This window comes from Parasteatoda tepidariorum, chromosome 2 (assembly GCF_982258835.1).
Source record: "Parasteatoda tepidariorum strain Cologne lab strain chromosome 2, Ptep-v5.0, whole genome shotgun sequence".
Classification (NCBI taxonomy): Eukaryota; Metazoa; Arthropoda; class Arachnida; order Araneae; family Theridiidae; genus Parasteatoda; species Parasteatoda tepidariorum.
The window spans coordinates 50218503-50244057 of record NC_141756.1 but is presented as its reverse complement, the minus strand read 5'-3'; the positions used below and the strand labels follow the sequence as shown (position 1 = coordinate 50244057).

General features: G+C 25.6%; 1 protein-coding gene across 8 annotated transcripts in view; it reads left to right on the top strand.

The window, feature by feature from the left end:
* Positions 1-25555, top strand: part of LOC107436595 (paired box protein Pax-6) — a 124157-nt gene that overhangs the window by 25090 nt on the left and 73512 nt on the right. For 3 of the 8 annotated variants that reach the window (XM_016048362.5, XM_016048361.5, XM_071177515.2), the window contains exon 2: positions 18660-18760. In XM_016048362.5, coding sequence (XP_015903848.2) covers positions 18660-18760 — 101 coding nt within the window. Of the gene's footprint in view, positions 1-16883; positions 17303-18659; positions 18761-22832; positions 22920-25555 lie in introns of those variants that run through there. The other 5 variants (XM_071177517.2, XM_071177516.2, XM_071177518.2 and 2 more) reach the window with 3 other exon arrangements.

Here is a 25555-nt window from a genome sequence, read left to right as displayed (position 1 = left end):
ATCCCCTCTTTAGATAAAGTTTCATCAAAAGGAAGATTTTTATTATCTCTTCTTTGGAAAGTGGAAGAATTATTTTTATTTTCGGGACATAGAAATTTTTCGCAAACTAGTATATTTTATTATGCTTTCAATATTTAAATTAATTTGTGAATTATTATTTTCTCAATTAAGCATTATAATTTCAATGATTTAATTTTAAAAATGAGCCTTCAAAGATTACATTTTTATTAATTTTATACTATATAACTAAAAATTCTAAACTAATTAAATAGTTTCATGATCAGAATGTTTATATTTAATTAGTTTTCTTCAGTGAGTTCGCTAATGTGAAGAGGAACGTTTTTTTTCCCCAAGGACTTAGAAATTTTTCGCAAGCCAGTATATTTTTCCTATGTTTTTATTATTCAAATTAATGTGGGAATTATTATTTTCTCATTAAAGCATTATAAAAACATTAATTTAATTTCTAAATGAACCATTCCTTAGAGATTAAATTTTTACCAATTTTAAATGATATGTCTAATAATTCTAAACTGATGAAATAGTTTATTAGTCAGAATGCTTGTATTTAATTAGTCGAGATATAGTAAATATGTAATAATCATTCTAAGAGTTCTAAGTATATGTAATAATCATTCTAAGAGAATATGTAATAATCATTCTATATATAATCAGTTGAAGAAAATGGTTTAAGAGTTCGAAAAAACTTGATGAATTTGTCTACTCATTATCAGTTATAAAGTGTAATTATTATTCATTAATATTTTAATGAAAACTAATTAAGTCACTAAAACTCGTAATTCATATTTTAATGAAAATCCGTTAAAACTCGTTTGATTAAGGCAGTTCTTGGAAATGTCGATGAAATACTAGCGTCTTTATCATTAACCTAAGAAAGTTAAGTAAACTCATATCGTCACTCTGAAACTGAAGTTTTCGATAACTATGTCTTGTTTTTAATCATCTGCGTTCCAAAACACTTCAGATTGGTTGTTAATTTGAAGTTAGAAAAATATTCAAAATGTTTGTACTTTGAAAATTTCCAATGTTATTGGTACTTGGAAAATTTCTGAAGTTCTTTGTACTTTGCATAACTTTCAAATTGTTTTGAGTTAGAAAAATTTAAAATTTTTTTGTACTTAGAAATACCCTGAAGCTGTGTGAACATATAAAATTATTTTAGTTGATTAATACGGTACCCTGGTAGTTATAAATTTTCATTAAGCTTGATGGGAATTTGAAAAACTTTAAATTCGGATGTATTGTTGGTAGAAAATTTCCGAAGTTGGTTGTGCTTTGAATTATTTTTAAATTGTTTTAACTCCAAAATATTTTCGAAATTTTTGTCCTTAGAAATATTTTGTAGTTTTGTAAACATGTAAATTTTTGAAGCTGGAAAAAATGCATTTAAAAAGTAGCAAAAGTTTACATTTTAAGTAATTTTCAACTTGCTCCGGCTTAGAAAAATTTTACAATTATATGTAATTGAAAAAATTCTGAAGCTCTTTGAACATAGAAAAGTATTTTAGTAGAAAAGAAACGCGTTTATTTAAAATCACAGAAGTTTAGTCACGGAAAAAATTCGAAACTGTTTCGGATTTTGTAAAATCTTCTAATAATCTGCAGTTTTCTTCAGTGAGTTGATCGCTAATGTGATGAGGAACGTTTTTTTTTCCTCAGGAAATTTTTCGCAAGCTAGTATACTTTTCCTATGTTTTTATTATTTAAATTAATGTGTGAATTATTATTTTCTCATTAAAGCATTATAAAAACATTAATTTAATTTCTAAATGAACCATTCCTTAGAGATTAAATTTTTACCAATTTTAAATGATATGTCTAATAATTCTAAACTGATGAAATAGTTTATTAGTCAGAATGTTTGTATTTAATTAGCTGAGATAGTATATATGTAATAATCATTCTAAGAGATAACTATACATATTCAGTTGAATAAAATGGTTTATGTTTTCATTACTTAAATTAATGTTCGAATTATTATTTTCCCATTGAAGCATTATAATAACATTAGTTTAATTTCTAACTGAACCCTTCTTTAGAGATTACATTTTTACCAATTTTAAATGATATGTCTAATAATTCTAAACTGATGAAATAGTTTATTAGTCAGAATGTTTGTATTTAATTAGCTGAGATAGTATATATGTAATAATCATTCTAAGAGATAACTATACATATTCAGTTGAATAAAATGGTTTATGTTTTCATTACTTAAATTAATGTTCGAATTATTATTTTCCCATTGAAGCATTATAATAACATTAGTTTAATTTCTAACTGAACCCTTCTTTAGAGATTACATTTTTACCAATTTAAAATGATATGCCTACTAATTCTAAACTGATGAAATAGTTTATTAGTCAGAATGTTTGTATTTAATTAGTCGAGATATAGTAAATATGTAATAATCATTCTAAGAGATAACTATATATAATCAGTTGAAGAAAATGGTTTATGAGTTCGAAAGAACTTGATGAATTTGTCTACTCATTATCAGTTATATAGTGTAATTATTATTCATTAATATTTTAATGAAAACTCGTTAATTAAGTCACTAAAACTCGTAATTCATATTTTAATGAAAATCGGATAAGAGTTTGGTGTTAAAAAATGTTAGATTTGATTCGACTTTTCAAATAATTTGCACTTTTAAAAAATTCCGAAGTTGTTGGAACTAGAAAATTATTTTAGTTGGAAAAAACAAGTATACAAGAAGTAACAGAATATATTTTTTTTCCAAATTGTTTTGACTTTGAAGTTTTTTAAAATTATTTATACTTTGAAATTATTTTGAATCGGATCGTGTTAGAAATATTCTGGAGTTACATGTACATAAAATTGTTTTTAGTTTGCAAAAATGGCTATATATCTAGCAGCAGGTGTTTGGTCGTGGAAAAGTTTTTGTAATTTGGAAAATTTTCAATTTCTTGGTTTTAAAAAAATTCTGAAGTTGTTGGTATTTCTAAATTTCTGAAGTTTTTTAAGAACAGGTATATTAAGAATCGCAGATGTTGTAAGTAATACTGTCGTACTGTTTGTAAAAACTCTTTGTACTTTGAAGAATTCTGATGTTGTTGGAACTTAGAAAATTTCTCAAGTTGTTTGCTCCTTAAAAAATTTTAAAATTGTCTTGACTTTGAAAAATTTTAAAATTGTTCGTACTTTGAAAAATTTTTACATTTTTCGTACTTCGAAAAGTTTCGATGGGAAATTCTGATTTCTTGAAAATTCTGAATTCTTCTTGTTTTGTACTTAGAATTGTTTTTGAATTCTTTGAACATAGAAAACTATTTTAGTTGGGAAAAATGGGTCTATAAGAAGTTGCAGTATATTTAAAATTGTTTAGACTTCGAAAAATTTTCAAATTATTTATACTCTGAAAAATTCTTACTCTGCAGGTTTTAGAAATATTCTGAAATTGTTTGAACCTAGAAACCTTTTTTTAGTTTTTTTTTTAAAAAAAAACCCAGATAAATAAAGAGTCGCAAAAGTTTGAAGTCTGAAAAATTTTCAACTTGCTTAGATTTTGAAAAAATATTCAAATAGTTTATACTAAGGAAGATTTCTAAAGATGAGTGAAGTCTATAAAACGTTTCAAATTTTTGTACTTAAAAATATTCGTAAGTTGTTTAAATGTAGAGTTTTCTTTTCCTTTAAGTTGGAAAAAAAAACGGATTTATAAGGAGTAGCAGGTGTTTGGACGAGGAAAAATTTTTGAACTGTTTCGACTTTTAAAAGTTGTCAAATATTTCGTGCTTTGATAAATTCTGAAACTTTTGATTTTAGAAAAACTCTGAAGATGTTTAGAATCAGGAAAATTCTGAAGTTCTGAAAAAACGGATAAATAAGGAGTCGCAGAAGTTTGAAGTTAGAAAAAGTTTAAACTTTTAATACTTTGAAAATTCTGATGTTTTAGGTATTTAGAAAATTCTGAAGTTGTTTGTACTTTGAAAAACTTTTCTTTTTTTTTGTACCTAGAAATATTCTGAGGATATGTGAATTTGAAAATTTCTGAAGTTGGCAAAAAGAAAATGTATATAAGGAGTTGCAGAATTTTAAAATTAAAAACTTTTTTTAACGTGTTTCAACTTTGATAAATTTTCTAATTCTTTGTACTTTGAACAATTCTTAATCTGTTGGTTTTAGAAAAGTTCTGATGTTGTTTGAACACAGAAAATTTTCTGAATGTGAAAAAAACTGCTGTATAACGTATAGCAGAAGTTTGTTCTTTGAAAAATTTTCTAATGTTTTGTAATGAGAAAAACTCGGATATGTTCATTACTTAGAAAAATTCAGAAAATGTTTTACCTTTGAATAATTTTCAAATTCTTTTGGCTTTGAAAAATTTTCAAGTCGCTTGTATTTTGTTTAAACATAGAAATTTATCTATGTCGGAAAAAGCAGCTTTATTACGCCTAGCAGAAGTTTGGTCTCGGAAAAGTTTCAATATGTTTCAGCTTAGAACATTTTTCAAATTACTTGCACTTGTTGGTTCTAAAGTTGTTGGTACTTGAAAATTTTTTTAAATTGTTTTAAGTTAAAACATTTAAAAAATTTCGCTACCTAAAATTATAATGAAGTTGTTTGCACTTTGAATAATTTTAAATTGCCTTGACTTCGAAAAACTTTAAAATATTTTTTCTCCGAAATATTCCAAAATTGTTTGAATATAACACAATTTTTGAAGTTGGAAAAAATGGGTATATAGCGAGTCAAGATGTTTGGTCTAGGAAAATTTTTCAAATTGCTTCGATTTTTGAAAATTTTTTTGAATTGTACGTACTTTGAGAAATTATGAAACTCATGGTATTTTGAAAAATTCTAAAGTTATTTGTACCTAGAAATTTTTTTAATTTGTTTTGATTTAATTTTTTGGTGATACTTTTAATGTTTTTGGTACTTTTAAAAATTCTGAAGCAGTTTGTACTTTGAATAATTTTAAAGAGCTTTAAGATTTACAGAACTTTCAGACTGTCAGTACTTAGAATTATATCTTAAGTTGTGTGAACTTAGAAAAATATTTCGAACTATTTGGACTTTAAAATATTATGATATTCTTTGAACGTAGAAAACCTTTTAAGTTGGAAAAAATGGCTATATGCTGAGAGTAATCAGTAATACCTAACGAGTGGGGTTGAACTCTGATCCCTGCTAGGGAAGCGGATTGTAGCTCTTGAGTCATTTTCAAACTGTTTTGACTTTAAAAACGCTTTCGAACCATTTGTATTTAGAAATATTTTGCAAATGTTGATACACAGAAATTTATTGAAGTCGGAAAAAACAGTTATATAACGAGTAGCAGAAGTTTGGTCTTGAAATGACACTGAATAATTTTCAAATTAGCATATAAGAAGTCGCAGAAATATTTTCAAATTATTCAGTGTCATTTCAAGACCAAACTTCTGCTACTCGTTATATAACTGTTTTTTCCGACTTCAATAAATTTCTGTGTATCAACATTTGCAAAATATTTCTAAATACAAATGGTTCGAAAGCGTTTTTAAAGTCAAAACAGTTTGAAAATGACTCAAGAGCTACAATCCGCTTCCCTAGCAGGGATCAGAGTTCAACCCCACTCGTTAGGTATTACTGATTACTCTCAGCATATAGCCATTTTTTCCAACTTAAAAGGTTTTCTACGTTCAAAGAATATCATAATATTTTAAAGTCCAAATAGTTCGAAATATTTTTCTAAGTTCACACAACTTAAGATATAATTCTAAGTACTGACAGTCTGAAAGTTCTGTAAATCTTAAAGCTCTTTAAAATTATTCAAAGTACAAACTGCTTCAGAATTTTTAAAAGTACCAAAAACATTAAAAGTATCACCAAAAAATTAAATCAAAACAAATTAAAAAAATTTCTAGGTACAAATAACTTTAGAATTTTTCAAAATACCATGAGTTTCATAATTTCTCAAAGTACGTACAATTCAAAAAAATTTTCAAAAATCGAAGCAATTTGAAAAATTTTCCTAGACCAAACATCTTGACTCGCTATATACCCATTTTTTCCAACTTCAAAAATTGTGTTATATTCAAACAATTTTGGAATATTTCGGAGAAAAAATATTTTAAAGTTTTTCGAAGTCAAGGCAATTTAAAATTATTCAAAGTGCAAACAACTTCATTATAATTTTAGGTAGCGAAATTTTTTAAATGTTTTAACTTAAAACAATTTAAAAAAATTTTCAAGTACCAACAACTTTAGAACCAACAAGTGCAAGTAATTTGAAAAATGTTCTAAGCTGAAACATATTGAAACTTTTCCGAGACCAAACTTCTGCTAGGCGTAATAAAGCTGCTTTTTCCGACATAGATAAATTTCTATGTTTAAACAAAATACAAGCGACTTGAAAATTTTTCAAAGCCAAAAGAATTTGAAAATTATTCAAAGGTAAAACATTTTCTGAATTTTTCTAAGTAATGAACATATCCGAGTTTTTCTCATTACAAAACATTAGAAAATTTTTCAAAGAACAAACTTCTGCTATACGTTATACAGCAGTTTTTTTCACATTCAGAAAATTTTCTGTGTTCAAACAACATCAGAACTTTTCTAAAACCAACAGATTAAGAATTGTTCAAAGTACAAAGAATTAGAAAATTTATCAAAGTTGAAACACGTTAAAAAAAGTTTTTAATTTTAAAATTCTGCAACTCCTTATATACATTTTCTTTTTGCCAACTTCAGAAATTTTCAAATTCACATATCCTCAGAATATTTCTAGGTACAAAAAAAAAGAAAAGTTTTTCAAAGTACAAACAACTTCAGAATTTTCTAAATACCTAAAACATCAGAATTTTCAAAGTATTAAAAGTTTAAACTTTTTCTAACTTCAAACTTCTGCGACTCCTTATTTATCCGTTTTTTCAGAACTTCAGAATTTTCCTGATTCTAAACATCTTCAGAGTTTTTCTAAAATCAAAAGTTTCAGAATTTATCAAAGCACGAAATATTTGACAACTTTTAAAAGTCGAAACAGTTCAAAAATTTTTCCTCGTCCAAACACCTGCTACTCCTTATAAATCCGTTTTTTTTTCCAACTTAAAGGAAAAGAAAACTCTACATTTAAACAACTTACGAATATTTTTAAGTACAAAAATTTGAAACGTTTTATAGACTTCACTCATCTTTAGAAATCTTCCTTAGTATAAACTATTTGAATATTTTTTCAAAATCTAAGCAAGTTGAAAATTTTTCAGACTTCAAACTTTTGCGACTCTTTATTTATCTGGGTTTTTTTTTAAAAAAAAAACTAAAAAAAGGTTTCTAGGTTCAAACAATTTCAGAATATTTCTAAAACCTGCAGAGTAAGAATTTTTCAGAGTATAAATAATTTGAAAATTTTTCGAAGTCTAAACAATTTTAAATATACTGCAACTTCTTATAGACCCATTTTTCCCAACTAAAATAGTTTTCTATGTTCAAAGAATTCAAAAACAATTCTAAGTACAAAACAAGAAGAATTCAGAATTTTCAAGAAATCAGAATTTCCCATCGAAACTTTTCGAAGTACGAAAAATGTAAAAATTTTTCAAAGTACGAACAATTTTAAAATTTTTCAAAGTCAAGACAATTTTAAAATTTTTTAAGGAGCAAACAACTTGAGAAATTTTCTAAGTTCCAACAACATCAGAATTCTTCAAAGTACAAAGAGTTTTTACAAACAGTACGACAGTATTACTTACAACATCTGCGATTCTTAATATACCTGTTCTTAAAAAACTTCAGAAATTTAGAAATACCAACAACTTCAGAATTTTTTTAAAACCAAGAAATTGAAAATTTTCCAAATTACAAAAACTTTTCCACGACCAAACACCTGCTGCTAGATATATAGCCATTTTTGCAAACTAAAAACAATTTTATGTACATGTAACTCCAGAATATTTCTAACACGATCCGATTCAAAATAATTTCAAAGTATAAATAATTTTAAAAAACTTCAAAGTCAAAACAATTTGGAAAAAAAATATATTCTGTTACTTCTTGTATACTTGTTTTTTCCAACTAAAATAATTTTCTAGTTCCAACAACTTCGGAATTTTTTAAAAGTGCAAATTATTTGAAAAGTCGAATCAAATCTAACATTTTTTAACACCAAACTCTTATCCGATTTTCATTAAAATATGAATTACGAGTTTTAGTGACTTAATTAACGAGTTTTCATTAAAATATTAATGAATAATAATTACACTATATAACTGATAATGAGTAGACAAATTCATCAAGTTCTTTCGAACTCATAAACCATTTTCTTCAACTGATTATATATAGTTATCTCTTAGAATGATTATTACATATTTACTATATCTCGACTAATTAAATACAAACATTCTGACTAATAAACTATTTCATCAGTTTAGAATTAGTAGGCATATCATTTTAAATTGGTAAAAATGTAATCTCTAAAGAAGGGTTCAGTTAGAAATTAAACTAATGTTATTATAATGCTTCAATGGGAAAATAATAATTCGAACATTAATTTAAGTAATGAAAACATAAACCATTTTATTCAACTGAATATGTATAGTTATCTCTTAGAATGATTATTACATATATACTATCTCAGCTAATTAAATACAAACATTCTGACTAATAAACTATTTCATCAGTTTAGAATTATTAGACATATCATTTAAAATTGGTAAAAATGTAATCTCTAAAGAAGGGTTCAGTTAGAAATTAAACTAATGTTATTATAATGCTTCAATGGGAAAATAATAATTCGAACATTAATTTAAGTAATGAAAACATAAACCATTTTATTCAACTGAATATGTATAGTTATCTCTTAGAATGATTATTACATATATACTATCTCAGCTAATTAAATACAAACATTCTGACTAATAAACTATTTCATCAGTTTAGAATTATTAGACATATCATTTAAAATTGGTAAAAATTTAATCTCTAAGGAATGGTTCATTTAGAAATTAAATTAATGTTTTTATAATGCTTTAATGAGAAAATAATAATTCACACATTAATTTAAATAATAAAAACATAGGAAAAGTATACTAGCTTGCGAAAAATTTCCTGAGGAAAAAAAAACGTTCCTCATCACATTAGCGATCAACTCACTGAAGAAAACTGCAGATTATTAGAAGATTTTACAAAATCCGAAACAGTTTCGAATTTTTTCCGTGACTAAACTTCTGTGATTTTAAATAAACGCGTTTCTTTTCTACTAAAATACTTTTCTATGTTCAAAGAGCTTCAGAATTTTTTCAATTACATATAATTGTAAAATTTTTCTAAGCCGGAGCAAGTTGAAAATTACTTAAAATGTAAACTTTTGCTACTTTTTAAATGCATTTTTTCCAGCTTCAAAAATTTACATGTTTACAGAACTACAAAATATTTCTAAGGACAAAAATTTCGAAAATATTTTGGAGTTAAAACAATTTAAAAATAATTCAAAGCACAACCAACTTCGGAAATTTTCTACCAACAATACATCCGAATTTAAAGTTTTTCAAATTCCCATCAAGCTTAATGAAAATTTATAACTACCAGGGTACCGTATTAATCAACTAAAATAATTTTATATGTTCACACAGCTTCAGGGTATTTCTAAGTACAAAAAAATTTTAAATTTTTCTAACTCAAAACAATTTGAAAGTTATGCAAAGTACAAAGAACTTCAGAAATTTTCCAAGTACCAATAACATTGGAAATTTTCAAAGTACAAACATTTTGAATATTTTTCTAACTTCAAATTAACAACCAATCTGAAGTGTTTTGGAACGCAGATGATTAAAAACAAGACATAGTTATCGAAAACTTCAGTTTCAGAGTGACGATATGAGTTTACTTAACTTTCTTAGGTTAATGATAAAGACGCTAGTATTTCATCGACATTTCCAAGAACTGCCTTAATCAAACGAGTTTTAACGGATTTTCATTAAAATATGAATTACGAGTTTTAGTGACTTAATTAGTTTTCATTAAAATATTAATGAATAATAATTACACTTTATAACTGATAATGAGTAGACAAATTCATCAAGTTTTTTCGAACTCTTAAACCATTTTCTTCAACTGATTATATATAGAATGATTATTACATATTCTCTTAGAATGATTATTACATATACTTAGAACTCTTAGAATGATTATTACATATTTACTATATCTCGACTAATTAAATACAAGCATTCTGACTAATAAACTATTTCATCAGTTTAGAATTATTAGACATATCATTTAAAATTGGTAAAAATTTAATCTCTAAGGAATGGTTCATTTAGAAATTAAATTAATGTTTTTATAATGCTTTAATGAGAAAATAATAATTCCCACATTAATTTGAATAATAAAAACATAGGAAAAATATACTGGCTTGCGAAAAATTTCTAAGTCCTTGGGGAAAAAAAACGTTCCTCTTCACATTAGCGAACTCACTGAAGAAAACTAATTAAATATAAACATTCTGATCATGAAACTATTTAATTAGTTTAGAATTTTTAGTTATATAGTATAAAATTAATAAAAATGTAATCTTTGAAGGCTCATTTTTAAAATTAAATCATTGAAATTATAATGCTTAATTGAGAAAATAATAATTCACAAATTAATTTAAATATTGAAAGCATAATAAAATATACTAGTTTGCGAAAAATTTCTATGTCCCGAAAATAAAAATAATTCTTCCACTTTCCAAAGAAGAGATAATAAAAATCTTCCTTTTGATGAAACTTTATCTAAAGAGGGGATCTCGTAGACAAGAGGTCATCGATCCGAAGTGGGGTTGAACGCTCATCCCATAGAACTAGAGTAAAAGAGGACATCGACCCAAAGTGGGGTTGAACGCTCATCCCATAGTAAAAAAAAAGTGGGGTTGAACGCTCATCCCATAGTAAAAAAAGTGGGGTTGAACGCTCAATTTTCCCCTACTCAAGTAAAATATAAGTATTGAAATTTAAAATAATAAAATGCCCAAAAGCAAAAAAAATTAAAATTTAATTTAACAAAATAAAAATTAACACCGCAACATGTAAAAATGTGATGTAAACAGCATTCATACAAAGGGAGGCATTTCTATTTAAGTGTGATAATACTAACAAGTATGCTTTAAGACGATAATGCTAACAAACATGGTTTATACTCTAACGTTAGGAATTCGGTACTTTTATGCTTTTTGTAATTCTACTTCAACTTCAAAACGGTCTTTCATTTTCAAGTGCTTGACCATCAGAAAACATGTTAAACATTCACAAAATCTCTATGAACTGCGCCGAAATAACTTAGATAAGAAAAAGTCCACTTGTACACGCGATGTATTGGGGGTGAGGCATAACGGAGGGGTGTACTTCAATGCAATGCCGCACTTTAATCCTTCTTTGGAAACAGGGTTGGCTAATCCTATACCTCACTTCTATCAAAAAAAGAAGTATGAGCGATGTACTACAACTTTTGTATTATGTGCGAAACACTTAAAAAAAAAGTTTATGGTATTTTTGGAATTTTTAGAACCTTTTGGTACTGAGAAGCTTTTGAATTATTTTTATAAGATCGATTCTAAATTTTTTCCATTGCCCACGGAGGAAAAAAAAAAGAAAAACTCATGTAAAATTACTGAACTGAATGGTGATGAAATTCCTGGTAAAAGAAATACCCATATTTCTGGTTAATGAAACCAAAAGATATACGGTATTTAAACCATTTATTTTGCAATTTTTTCGTTCTTATGGTAAGGGTTCCCAGGAAAATCTGGTTTTCAAAATTATAGTTACCACATATTAGTAAAATAACATATTAATATAAATGCTACCACAAATTTAGTAAAAAATGCAAAAGAAAAAATTGGATTTAACCGAATAAATGTATTTATTATAATAAAATTACCAAAATTTGCTTCATTTACCAAACTTATTACGTTTTATAAAACTATATATTATTGTTAATTTCACCAAAATCACTTCTTTAAAAAGTACCGAGTTTTGTGGTGTTTCCATAGAGCCAGAAACATGGAAATTTTTCCTTTTTCTGGAAGATTTGACCATACTTTTTTTCTGGGAAGTGTTTCAGTGCGATTATAAATTGAGTAAATGTTTTAAGGTAATGTGAATTTAATAAAAATATTATTGTAAAGTTGTTTGATAAATGTTTGCTTCCTTTTCTCATTTAAATTAAGTATTTTAATTTTGAGAAATCCCATGTTTTTTTCCTATTATTTATAAATTTTCATTAATTTTTTTATATTACTTTTTATGATAATTTATGCCCCTAATTGTAAGTTCACTCTTAATATTTCTCTTTTTCAAAAAAAAAAATAAATAAATAAAATAATAAATAAATAAATGAATAAAAATTCCGAAAAAATATTTTTCTCATAATTTTTTTTACATCTTTCCATTTTAATAGAATTTACTTCAGTTTTTAGGCAGTTGGCTTATTTTCTTCTCAAATTGGGATGATCAAAATTAATGAGTTTTTTTTTTAATATAAATTACCTTACTACGTTCTGATAATTTTTTTTAACATTTGTAAACAAATTTTTTTGACGTAGTTCCGTTACGTCATGGTCAACGAAACTACTACTATTACATTGTCAAAAATTTAAATTAAATAAATAAATGCAACAGATAGACAACACGCGCTTTACCCAACAATGGATAAGGCTCTGTTAAAAATATAATATTTTTAATAAAAATAAATACTGAGTGACTGAAATATTTTTTCTACTCATAAAATTGCCGATGAATATATAATTGTGTTGCGAACGTGGCTGAAGAAAAATTTTGAAGCATTTGTTTCAAAACATAAGGATCCGTCTGAGGTTTTTCTTTAGAAATACATTAATGTAGCCATATCTTTCAGTAGACAAATTGAGTTTCCTTCTAATATTAACGAAATTATTTTATGTAGATTTATTTTATGCTTTTTTTTAATGTAGTTTAAATTGTTATAAGGCTGTAATTCATACCTTGATAAATATTATTAATTGATATTATATTATTGATTGATATTACATAATCCAAGAAGTAAAATAAATCTTTTGGTCTTATTCACGTATGCATTTAATTAACGTTTTTTAAGCGTTGATAGTATCAATTTCAATTTAAACTTTAGTAAGATTAATTGATTATGTAACATACAGGCTATATATATATATATATATATATATATATATATATATATATATATATATATATATATATATATATATATATATATATATATATATATATATATATATATATATATATATATATATATATATATATATATATATATATATATATATATATATATATATATATATATATATATATAAATGACATCTGCTGAATAATTGCTACTGAAACATATTAAACATAATTTTACGATTATCACGTTTAAATTTAAATGACTTTATTGACAGGTTGATAGTATCAATATCAAATGAAACTTTAGTAAAATTATTTGATTAAGTAGCATACTGGCTATGTACATGACATCTACTGAATAATTGCTACTGATATATATTGAACATAATTTGACAATTCTAACTTACATAGTGGAATTTACTTGATAATTGCAGCTGATGCATTAGGGTTAATTACAAGATAAATGTTACTTATACAGTCAATTACATGGCAATTGCTTCTGATACATAATAGTAATTTTTTTTATAATTACTACTGATTCTTACTGACAATTGTTTGAATGATTGATTTGCATTCCATTTTTGAACTATGTATATATTTAAGTTTGTTCATAAAATTAAGCTACTTTTGATATTGTAATGATAAATTATATTGTTGTCATATTGTTTGCTATATTGCTTACTATATTTGAACTTATAGTTAGATTGGTTGTTGCAGCATTGTCTTCAAAGCAATTCAAGTTTATTATTTTGATTGTACTTAATATTTACTTATAATTTTTCAAAAAGTTGTACCATATTATTTATGAAGATGAAAATTTAAGAATTACAGGAAAATGTTTAGTTATTTTAAAATTATGCTAATGAAAATAATTTTTAACAAAATCATAAGATATTGCTCGGTTTTTTTGTAAAGTTCATATCAACTAAATCTACGACAGACCGACGCCCAGTCTCTTTGACACTTTAAAGGAGCCGGTAGTAATCATACCTCCAACCCTTTCATTCTCCTTTACCAAAAGGTTTTGTGACCGAATGGGACACCTACTAGCATGAAGATTGACCACTCTTTCATCTTACCGACCAATTATGGGATGGTTAAAATCAGACCACCCTTCTCAAAGTCTGACCAGCATGGAAGATAAAAAGCTGGGCGAACACTTCCCGACTAAAGTCGCGATTTAAATAAGATCTCAGAGTTTACAAGTGCAACCAAATAGAAAGATCCAGCGATATTTTCTTAAAAGACCACTGTCCATTCCGTCCCAACACTACTTCCGCCGGATTTCGCAAAGGATCGTCCATCTTGCTGTAGGTCGGAAAGGATAATAAACAAAATAGCAGGAAAAAAATCCAGCGGATTTTAGGCTTGATCAAGCTTGAGGTGCAGGACACATTGGTCCGGACATCATAAATACATAACATGTGGTACTTTTAGCGATTTTTCCCCAGGAATTTTAAGTGCTGTATGGATTTTTTTCCCCTCCTTGAGTATTTTTTTTCCTTCCTTTTTCTAACGTCATTTTGTAAAGTAAAAAGGAAGCAAGTAAGGAAAGAAAAAAAAAAAAACCTGTGAAATGTTTGGTTTGGTCAAGCGTATTGAGGGCGATCAATTCAGTGCTTTTAGCGCTCTGAAAACGAAGAGAAAGTTCTGCCAGCTTGCTATCTTTTTTCTAGCTATTTTTTTTACGCTGTTTAATCTCTACAGGAAGTGAAAAAAGAATAAGTTACCTATCTATTTCATATTTGTTCATTCCCCCCCCCTGAGTATATATGTTAGTTAATCTATTAAGACATAAAAATTACCGCAGATGATTTGGTTGCATTTTTTGTGTCATTTTAATCGAAGAATTTTCTTCTACTGCAAAAGAGTGTTCATATTTATCCTAAAATTAATTTTCTAATTTTAATATATTAATAGTTGATTGCTATTTAAATTTTAATAACAAATTTTATTTGAAAAAATTTTTTTATTCGGAAAATACAACGAAACAAATACAGTAGAAATAGGTCCTGTAGGTTTTCAAAATTGAATGTGTCTTATGAAAAAGAAATAAACTTAAGAATAAAGTATAACATTAAAATTACATTATAATTATACACTGTTGCTAAAGAACTGTGTCTTGTATTTCCTGAAAGAAATGGTATTTAATTCGAGAAAATTAATTACGTTATTTTAGAATTGATAATTTCATCATCATCATTTTATAATTATGCTCTTTTTTAACTTTAAAGTATTGTTTTTTAATAAAATTTACCAAATCAGGATATTTTATAGTAAAAAATTACTCTGTTGCAAAATTTCAAAGATGTGAAAATTTTTTCTTAGCAATGGCAAAAAATATTTAAGATATTGATTCATGAATTTCGCATAATTCAAAATGTGAAATTGATTGAGACTACCCAGAGTACTTAATTAAAACTATATTTTAAAAAATAAAATAATTTCAAATACATACGTGGGTATTTCCTTTATTCTTCTAAACATAAATTTCAAGAGATGAGTATTTCCTCCTGTCTATTTGAACAGTGATTTTATCGACAGATGTTAAACTTAAGTTACAACTTATAATTTCGAAGTAAATAGTATTGTATTTGTTAGAAATCGTACATTTTTGAGTTAAAATTAAAGAAAGAGTCTTACATTTTCTCTCTATTTTTATAGTCAAGTTATCAAACTTGAAGAGAACGGTTGGCTACTTTTCAAAATTATGCATGACATCTCTATTTATCGTCTTTTGTTAATTTTGATTATTAATGAACTTTCGAAAACCACTATGATTTAAATTATTCTGATTTCCTCTAAATTTTTATCAAATGACTAAATCTAATAATCTGGACTAAGTAGGGGAAAAAAACAATTACAACAAATAGAAACAAACAGCATGACACTTCAAAAAGTACAGATATATTTTTCAAAAACAATGGGAATATGTTTAGGTAAAGATATTTAACTTACCATAAGCAACAAATTGCGCAATATCTATATTTATATCAAAACGCGTGTACATATTTCTTATAATTTAAGTGAAGAAATTATAGCTTAATGTTAATTGTTACATTTTAAAGAGCAGTTGTTTACTAACTAAATTGTTTTCACCTAAAAACCTCAAAGCAGGATGGTCAACTAAATACGACAAAATTATTAAATTTTCTTTTTTTAAATATTTAACAAAACTATCAAGAAAAATTTTATTGATTGAGATTAATAACTTTTAAAATAAATCTGTTACTTTTCATCCCGCAAGGGTAAGATACATTTACTTTAGTATCATTATATTTGATTTACTTTCTTCCTATTTTATAACCGGCACAGACAATTATGTTTACTTTCATAAAAGTAAATACAACTTTATTTCTCTCAATACTTTTTTTTAGCCAAATTCCATACTTTTTTTTCCGATACCGACGAGGAAATTGCCAACAGAATATAAAACAAATCTCTTTCATGTTCTAGGTCCCCAAGAAAACAGTTATTGTTGACATAACAAATATACACCCAAAATTGCATCATAAACAACAGCACTAAACCTAATAACTTCCACTAAATGGCCAGGCAGTAAATTTGTACTGCTGACCAATCTGGCGACTACTTGGACATAGCTTTTGGAAATCACGAAACATAAACATAAAGAATAAGTAAATAAATAAAAGCAGTCCCAATTCTTATTTCCCAATGCTGGAAAAATCATCCCCCATCCCGCTTTTATGTGACGTCACAGTTCCGAGGGCCGTTCTTGTACCGGGGGAAATTTTTCCAGCCACTTGTGCTGTTTGAGTCCCCATGGAAGGATGGGCGGATCAGAGTGAGATGTTATGCTCTCTAATTAAGCGTACCAACACGCTCACTTAGCACGAAATCGCTTAGCACAGTAAACAAACATCAAGCTCTTACAGCTTGCTTAAGCCTAATATTCTTCGTCAGCAGATGATCTGATTAATTTTGAAGGCAGAAGATTTCTATTTTCGTTAAAACTATCGTTTGATATTTTTAAAAAATAAAAACGATAAAAGTGAAAATTGTAACTGTGGTGGAGTTGAGTTGTTAGGAAAGCGACTTTTTACGCGTGAGGTAAAGGACAAAGCCACGGCTCCGTTTACAGTAAGCACCGTTCAACCTGCGGAACGGTGTCGGCAGGAAAAACCTAACAGGGGCATCACGGGTGCCTATCCGGTTTTTCGGTAAGTAATAAACAAACAATTGTGAAATTGTAACAATACGATCTTTTTATTGATTTTTATCATGACTAGAGTTAATTCCAATATTAAATTAATAATTTTACTGGTTTACCTTTTAGAAATATTCTTTTCTGAATTATTCTCTGTTCCTCATATTAATTTATTTGTGCTTTAGAGTTTTAAATTATTTTCCATATACAAGTTTAAATCTGTTTTTTACAAACGGAATCAACAGTATAATGGAATTTTTTTTAACTATGTAGTTAATGTTTATGATAAATAAATGTTTTGTAAATATTTGTCATAATTAGAAATTCATACAAAAATATTGACAATATAGCAATAATATGATAAATGACATATGTATGATAAAATGATTAAATGTAAACACTATTGCATATCATGTTATTAGTTGTTATAACTTTTCCTCATAAATGTTCTTTTTAATTGAAACTGACAAATTTTTTCTTTATTATGGTGGCTGTATTTTTAGGGAGAATGATTATTTTTTTCATTCTCTCTCTATTTTTTCTTTTTTTTGGAAAAATTTATTTTTTAAGTTTAGTTCAAGCAAGATTGAACTTAACGCATCGGCATTTATTTCATCTGTGAGGTGAACCCTTAAAATAAAATTAGCTTAAATTTTTCAGAAAAAAAAAAGAGAATGCTTTTCAACAAATAAATTTTTATTAACTGTCAGTAGTTAAAAGGATTTACATCTGTTTTGTTTTTATTAATTGAATGAACATTTTATCTGAATTTTTGGATTATTTGCAATAGAAACGCTTTGCCCAGCTGATTTGTTTGTACAAACTGCCTAATATGGACAAAAAGAAATACGAAACTCTTACAAATATTTATTCACACATTATTTTAAAATTTGTTTACATTTCTAATTGTTTTCTTCTCTCTTCAAAAAATAATTTAATTTATGGAAGTATTTTTTAAATAAATTAGAATTTCATCACATTTCCGAATGTTCTACTGTGGAAGTTATCCATGATTAACCCAGTTCTTTCTTTTAAAAAAATGTAGTAAGTAATTGTTTATTATTGTTTTTATAAATTCAACGAATATTAAAGAAAAATATAGATGTTTATAGGTTTTCGTATGACAAATAATTGAACCTAAGAAACAAATAAGATCTCTAGTTGCAGATAGTCAGATAATAAAATTGAACTAAAAAAATATTTGTGATTTTTATTACGTATTACGATGTTATTACTGAGGTATTTAAATCTAAGAGGGAGTACAGTATCGCTTTAAAATAAAACCTGCTAAAGCATACATTTTGATGTAGGTAAGAAATTTAAAATACAAAGCGTTTCGTGTTAATTTATTTAAATATTTGTCTTTTTAGAGATTTGAGTGCCCCTGGGCAAAGTTCATCCCTCACCATTCCAGGGGCTACGGTGTACCAGGGTTGTGCAGGGGCAACCGACGACGTCATGCCTCATAAAGGTAAATAGAGCATTTTTTTCTTAAAATTTTTTATTACTTCTTTTCTTAAATTTTTTACTAGAAAGGTAATTTTTTTAATAAAATGAAGTGTTTACGTATAACATTGAATTAAAAGTTTAAAGTAGAATATCTATATTGCCTTTTTTTTAACATTATATGTTGTTTTAGATAAAATATTGAATAAAATAATTACAGTTATTTCATGTTCCCAAAAAGTTTCGGAAAAAATTATTTATTCACATGAAAAAAAAAATTAAATTAAATCTGTGTTATAAAACAAAGAAGTAAATAAATTGCATTCTATATAATGTTGGTATAAGTTTATAAAATAATGGGTAAAAAATTATTTTATATCAATTAAAATATAATACATTTTTACTAATTAAAAAACTAAAAATATTGGTTAAGCTCTATCTTTTTTAAGTTTATTCTGTTTCTTTGAGTAAGATTTAATTATGTTTCCGCTAAATGATTTTTATAATTTAACTCTTAATTTTAATTGCAAATTAAAGAGATTGAATAGGAAGGTAAAAATACATAACGTAGATTTTTTTATCGAAACATTATATTAGCTAGTTTAAAATTTAATTTAAATTTTTAGCTTTATATACAAATTATCTCCCAATTTAATTAATATTATAATAATATGAATTAAATCAGATTCTCAATTCATCTAAATTTAATTAGATAATTAATAATTAGATTTCGTAAAATTAAAGTTAGTAAGATAGTTTTATAAAATTAAAATTAGGTTTTCATGTAAAGTTTAGACAGTACAATAATATTTTGAAAATTTGGTTTTAACTCTGTCATATGAAAAATTTTAAGTAGGAGAAAAATGCTCCAATCAAAGTTAAATTGTTATAATTTTCATATTTATTTCAATATAATTTCCGTACATTGTATACAGATATTTAAAAGATGCTGTATTTTTAATTTTATTTAAACAGTTACTCTCAGTATTGAGTAAAGTTTTTAAAATAATGCTTAAATATTAATCCAATAATGTTAAACTTTATATTATTTTTGATATAATTTTTATAAACAGTTGAAATACTTATAATAATTCTAAAACATACATTTGGATGTTTGAAAAATATTGTTTTTGAATTTTTATTTAAAATATACACTACAGGAAGAAAATTTTAACAATATGCTTAGACAAATGTCCTAAGACTGCTGCAATGTATGTTACCGTTACAATTACATACTAATATGCGCTTATTAAGTTAAATATTATTACACTGCTTTAGTTTTTATACATTTCATGTTATTAAAAAAGTTTCTGTTTTTTAATGATACTATAGTTATGATTTTAATTTGAATTTAAATACGGATAATAGCATTTATACTTTTCTAAAACTTATACGGAATTTTATTTGGTTTATTGTCTCATAAAATTATTTGCAATATATACATTTTATGCATTTCTCTCTTCAAAATTTGTCTTTTATTTCAAAGTAAAAAGATAATTGATAATAGCAAATTTCTGAAAATACAAGTATGATTTTTCATATAGTTATTTTTATATAAAAGGTTTTAAACAATGAATTGAAATAAATTTCTCGATAAACTTTTTAGTTTTATCCATTCTTTTTATAATGCTTCGATATAATTTAATTGTAGATTTTTGATGTAGTAGTTTCCTATTATTTCTAAAAGTTATTCGCCTAAAACCATTCATTTTTATTTTATAATTATTAATATTAAGGGTAAAACATCAGTTTTTTCTACAAGGCTTTTATAAAATTTTTCTGAAAAATTAAAAAAAGCAATTTTATTAAAAAATTAACTTTTGATTTATTTATCTTTGAAATAAGTTCAATTAAATGTTTTCAATATTTAAATTCCATATTTGAGTAAAATATTACATCTATTCATCGATTACACAAATGTAAATTTCACTAATAGGGATATTAATAATTTAAGGAATTTTATAATTCCCCAAATTATGTTTATTACTGCATAATACATATAACTAATACATTGTATATTATTATATAACTACATAATATAGTATTATATAATTACATAATATAGAATTATGTAACTATATACTATAGATTATTCTCGTTGCTTTTTTTTCCTCAACGAAGGCTTAAATGGGGAAATAACTTTATTAGCCTATTTCTTGAAAAAGTGGAATTGTAATTTAAGCAAAAATGAAGATTTATAGAGAATTACAAAAGTAATACTTTTATGTCGATATATTACAATGTTTTAGTATTCAGAAGGTAAACAAACAACGGTTAAAAGAAACAAAAATTTCATTTTAACCAAATAAACAGATACATTAAATCGTACATTTTAATATCAGAGACGCCTTGAAGTGGTTAAGATTGATTATTTCGTCGATATATTGTAAAATTTATTAGAGTTTCTAATTTTGAATTGTATTGTAATTTATGATATAATGCACGGCAATTTTTTTTAATAAAACTTATAAGTTTTTAAGTATGAATTAAAATAAACTTATACACATTGGAATTTAAAAGTAAAGCTCTAAAACTAAGAGCCTTAAGAATTTTTTTTAAGTGGAATCTATAGAGGAACTAGTTTAAGGAAAAAAACAAGCAAATGACATAAAGTATTTATATTTTCCCAATATAACTAAAAAATTTCAATGAAAAAAGAGGAATTGAAGTTTTTATTTTTCCTAAATAGTTATGGAATTTTTAGAATGCTTCTTTAATGTTGAAATAATCTTTCAAAATCTTTGCTCATTTATAAAAGGGAGTAAATGTTTATTAAATAAGATGAATTTTAGAGTATTATCCAGATTAATTATCTATCTTCTATCTACTTTAGATTTTTATCGAGATTAATTATCTATCTACTATCTATTTCAGATTTATTGTCTATATTTTTTTCCTAATAGAACTTGGGTTCTTTGATTTACTATTTTGTAAATTTTCTAAATCTGTTAAAAAAATCTATAGATATCTTTTTCGGAAATTGATGTAAATTTTAAAAAGAATGAGTGATTAAAAAAAACTCAGCAGACAAATAGTTTCTTTACTTTAAATTTTTAAAACATATAGGAATGGAAAGATTGATAAAGTAATTCTTCAATTTCTCACACTTCTGTAATCACCAACAAAACTAGTTAAATAACTTTTTGATGAAATAAAACTCAAAACTCGAAATGCATTGAAATCTCTCCTTTCATTAATTTATGAACAACCTTTGTGCTTCTGTAAATTTACAATATGCACTTACGGCCACATCGCGAACACAAACGTGTTTAAGATTTAAAACTGTTTCAATTTTCTTATTTCCCTCGAAATCATGAGTATGAGTATGCGAAAAGTCAGTTTTCATAACTTGAGCTAGGGCTGTCACGGGAATATGATAAATGAATTTCTTCCTGGCCAGTCTTCCCTTCTTTATTCATGAGATTATTCATAGCTTGGCTGATCATTTCTAAAATGCTAAGGTCTAAGAGTCCGAATTACTTTCAGAAACTACATTTCAGGGTGTAATTGTTGAGGTTTAAGAATTTAAATGCCCATAAAGGAAAAGGGAAGAGAATGATTATGTTTTTATCAAGTCAAGAGACTTATATTTGAAAACAATAAGTTTAATATTTTAACGTGGTTAGTTTTCTGATTTTGAAGCATTAATGTAGGTGCGTATTTTAAATTGGTTTTCGTTGATCATGTTAAAGTCTAAGACTCTGAATTATTTTCAGCCACAATATTTTAGGGTGTAATTGTTGAGGTTTAGAAATTTAAATGCTCATAAATAAAAAGGAATGAGAATGATTATATTTTTGTCAAGTAAATAGATTTAGATTTGAACGAAAAATAAGTTTACTATTTTAATATGTTTAGTTTTCTGATTTTTAAAAACTCGTGTACTTATGTGTTTTTAATTGGTTTTTATTGACCATTTCAAAAATGTTATACTCTAAGAGTCCGAATTGTTTCCAGACGAGAAAACTAGACATGTTCATACATGAAATATGTTTAGTTTTCTGATTTTTAAAAATTCTTATAAGCATGTTTTTTAAATTGGTTTATATTGATTATTTTTAAAACATTAGAGTCTAAAAATTCCGAATTGCTTTCAGACAGTACAGTTTAGAGAGTAATTGTATGAGGTTTAGGAGATTAAAAGTTCATAAATGAAAAGACGAGAATGGCTATACTTTATTCAAGTAAATAAGATTTATATTTATACTATTATGAAAATGCATCGCTATTATGAAAATGCTATTATGAAAATGATAATTATGAAAATTCTATTATGAAAATGATAATTATGAAAATTCTATTATGAGTTTAATAATATGAAAATGCATTATAGTAGAAAATTGGTTATTCGGAGGTATTCGTAGTTTTCCTCTCCGTATAACACAAATGCTAGTTAGTTCCATCAAATAGGTCTCCACGAAACTAAGTTCATCCCACTGCTTGATAAAGGAGTTGAACATCTATAGTCGTATCAACAGCAAGTAACAACAGCTGCAAAATGTATCCGGGATAAATTATTTTAATTTAATCATTCGCTAATCATCTTTAAAAAAAGCTTTTAAGTGTTCGAACTATTTTCAGCAACATTTTACTAAAAAAAGTTTTCGACGTTTAAGAAATTAAATATTCTAAAACAGAAAAAGAGAAAAAAGTGCAACTGTTAATTAAAAGGATATGCATTTAAGAAATAAAATTTCTGTTTTAAATAAGTTCAGTTTTCTATGCATTCATCATCTTAAAGTTCAGATTATGTGGTTTATTCTTTATTTTAATAATTGGCTTATGATTTCTAAATGCAGCTAAAGTTTAATTATTTATTTATAAATTATTTTATTGCAAATTAGTTAAAAGACTACTAGTGTTTAGAAGAAATTTATAATTATACTCTAGATTCTAAATTTACCTTCAATTCCAATAATGTTCAATCTCAATAATTTTTTTCTAATGTTACTTAAAAATATTACCTTTTATTATTTATACACGTAAAATTAAAGAGGTTGGAAACAATCTGAAAAGTTCTTTTTTTCTTCTGAATTAAAATATAAAATATATCAAAATATTATAAATGTCTTTTCAATAGTTTTTACTTCTATCTATAATATTATTGCATGATGATAAAAAATTATAGAAAAAAAAAATTAAATGAAAATCTATAGAATAATCAAAAGATTTTACAAATCTAAAATATCCCTAAAAATCATTTTCTTTCAATCTTTTTTTCTTTTTTGTTCATGTACAATTTTAAAATTTTTAGACTAACTGAGAAATTTATTTGTAAATATATAACAATATTGATATCCTTTATAAAATATCTTGTTCATTTTTTAAAAAATTTTTCCATTTATAGAAATATTACTTTTAAATTAAATTCATACCTAAATGTTTCTTAAAAGAAGGACTGTTTGCTAATAGAAAGACTGAAGATATAATTTTGAAGCTTTTTTATTTTATCTGATTGTTATTTATTATTATTGGTTAATTACATTAAAATTCCACTATTGATGCATTGAACAATTTTTGGTTTGGAAAATAATTTCAAAATGATTCGATTCTTTATTAATGGTTATTTTCACTAAAATTAAACATTGGCTGTTTATCATAATAAGCATTTAAATAATATAATAAGTATATCCTACTAAAAAATGATGCTAGAGAGAGAGAAAAAAATTACTCTCGGCTACTGCGGTTTTTCTAGTTTTGTTTCGCACCTTTATTTTTCCATTTTTCATTGGCAACATTACGTTTTATATTTTAAATCGTTTTTGTTCCTTCGCATTCACGTTTGGCAAGTTTAGCAAAATTAGCGACTATTTTTTAGAGCTGGAGTATTATTTCCAATTAGTACATTTTTGAAGCGAATGAAGTTTTTAATCAAGTAATTTGATCTTTGATTTAGAATAACTTTGTATTGTTATACTCAAATCCGAATTGTTTTTATTTTATTGTGTCCTACAAATAATATCTATCATAAAAGAACGCCCCTCAAAGATGAATGCCTGGGGGAGTCATAATTCGTCATAAACACCCTGGTTTTATATTCCTCCCTCGTAACCTATTCATGTTTTTGGTGGTATGACGCATGTTCACACCACACTAATGAGATCTCTCACTTGTGGCCGTGTAAATGGGGTTTACGATAAATATTCTTATGAATCTGACGATGAAAGAAAAAAGGGGAAATTATTTCGGGGGTGCATAGGGTGCCGGATGCTCCCGAGAACCCCCTATGGGAACCGGAGAGGGTAGCATCAATAATACTTTTATAAAACGTTTGACTGTAAATAGTAAATTAAATTAGATGTAGAAAAGTCATAATTAAATAATGTTTTCAGGTTCTTTTCCCCTAGAAAACTGATAATAAAATTATTTCGTTTTGACTTATTTTCCTATTCTATTTCTCAGCTTATAATTTTTGACACTTATTATAACTTAACATTGTTTTTATGATATTATTCCTTATTCAGACAAAAGGAAAAAAAAAAAAAGGAAAGAAAAGAAAAGAAAAAACAAGTTTACTAAATAACACATTAAAAAAAAAGTTTGTATTTCTATGTCATTAAGATTCGCGTTCAAATTTTATACATATTTCAAAATACTGTTATGTAAAATATGATAGTATAATAGTCCTTTGCTTATCATACTACATTTAATAATTATGTTTTTAATAGAAAATGTGGAAAATAATTTTATATTTTATAACTTTAGCAAGCGTTATCTTTCATTTGAAGTAATATTATTATGTACTAAAAACATTGAGGTTAATTTTAATATGCAAAAATGCAGTGATTATCCTATTTTCAAAAAATAAAAATTTGTTAAG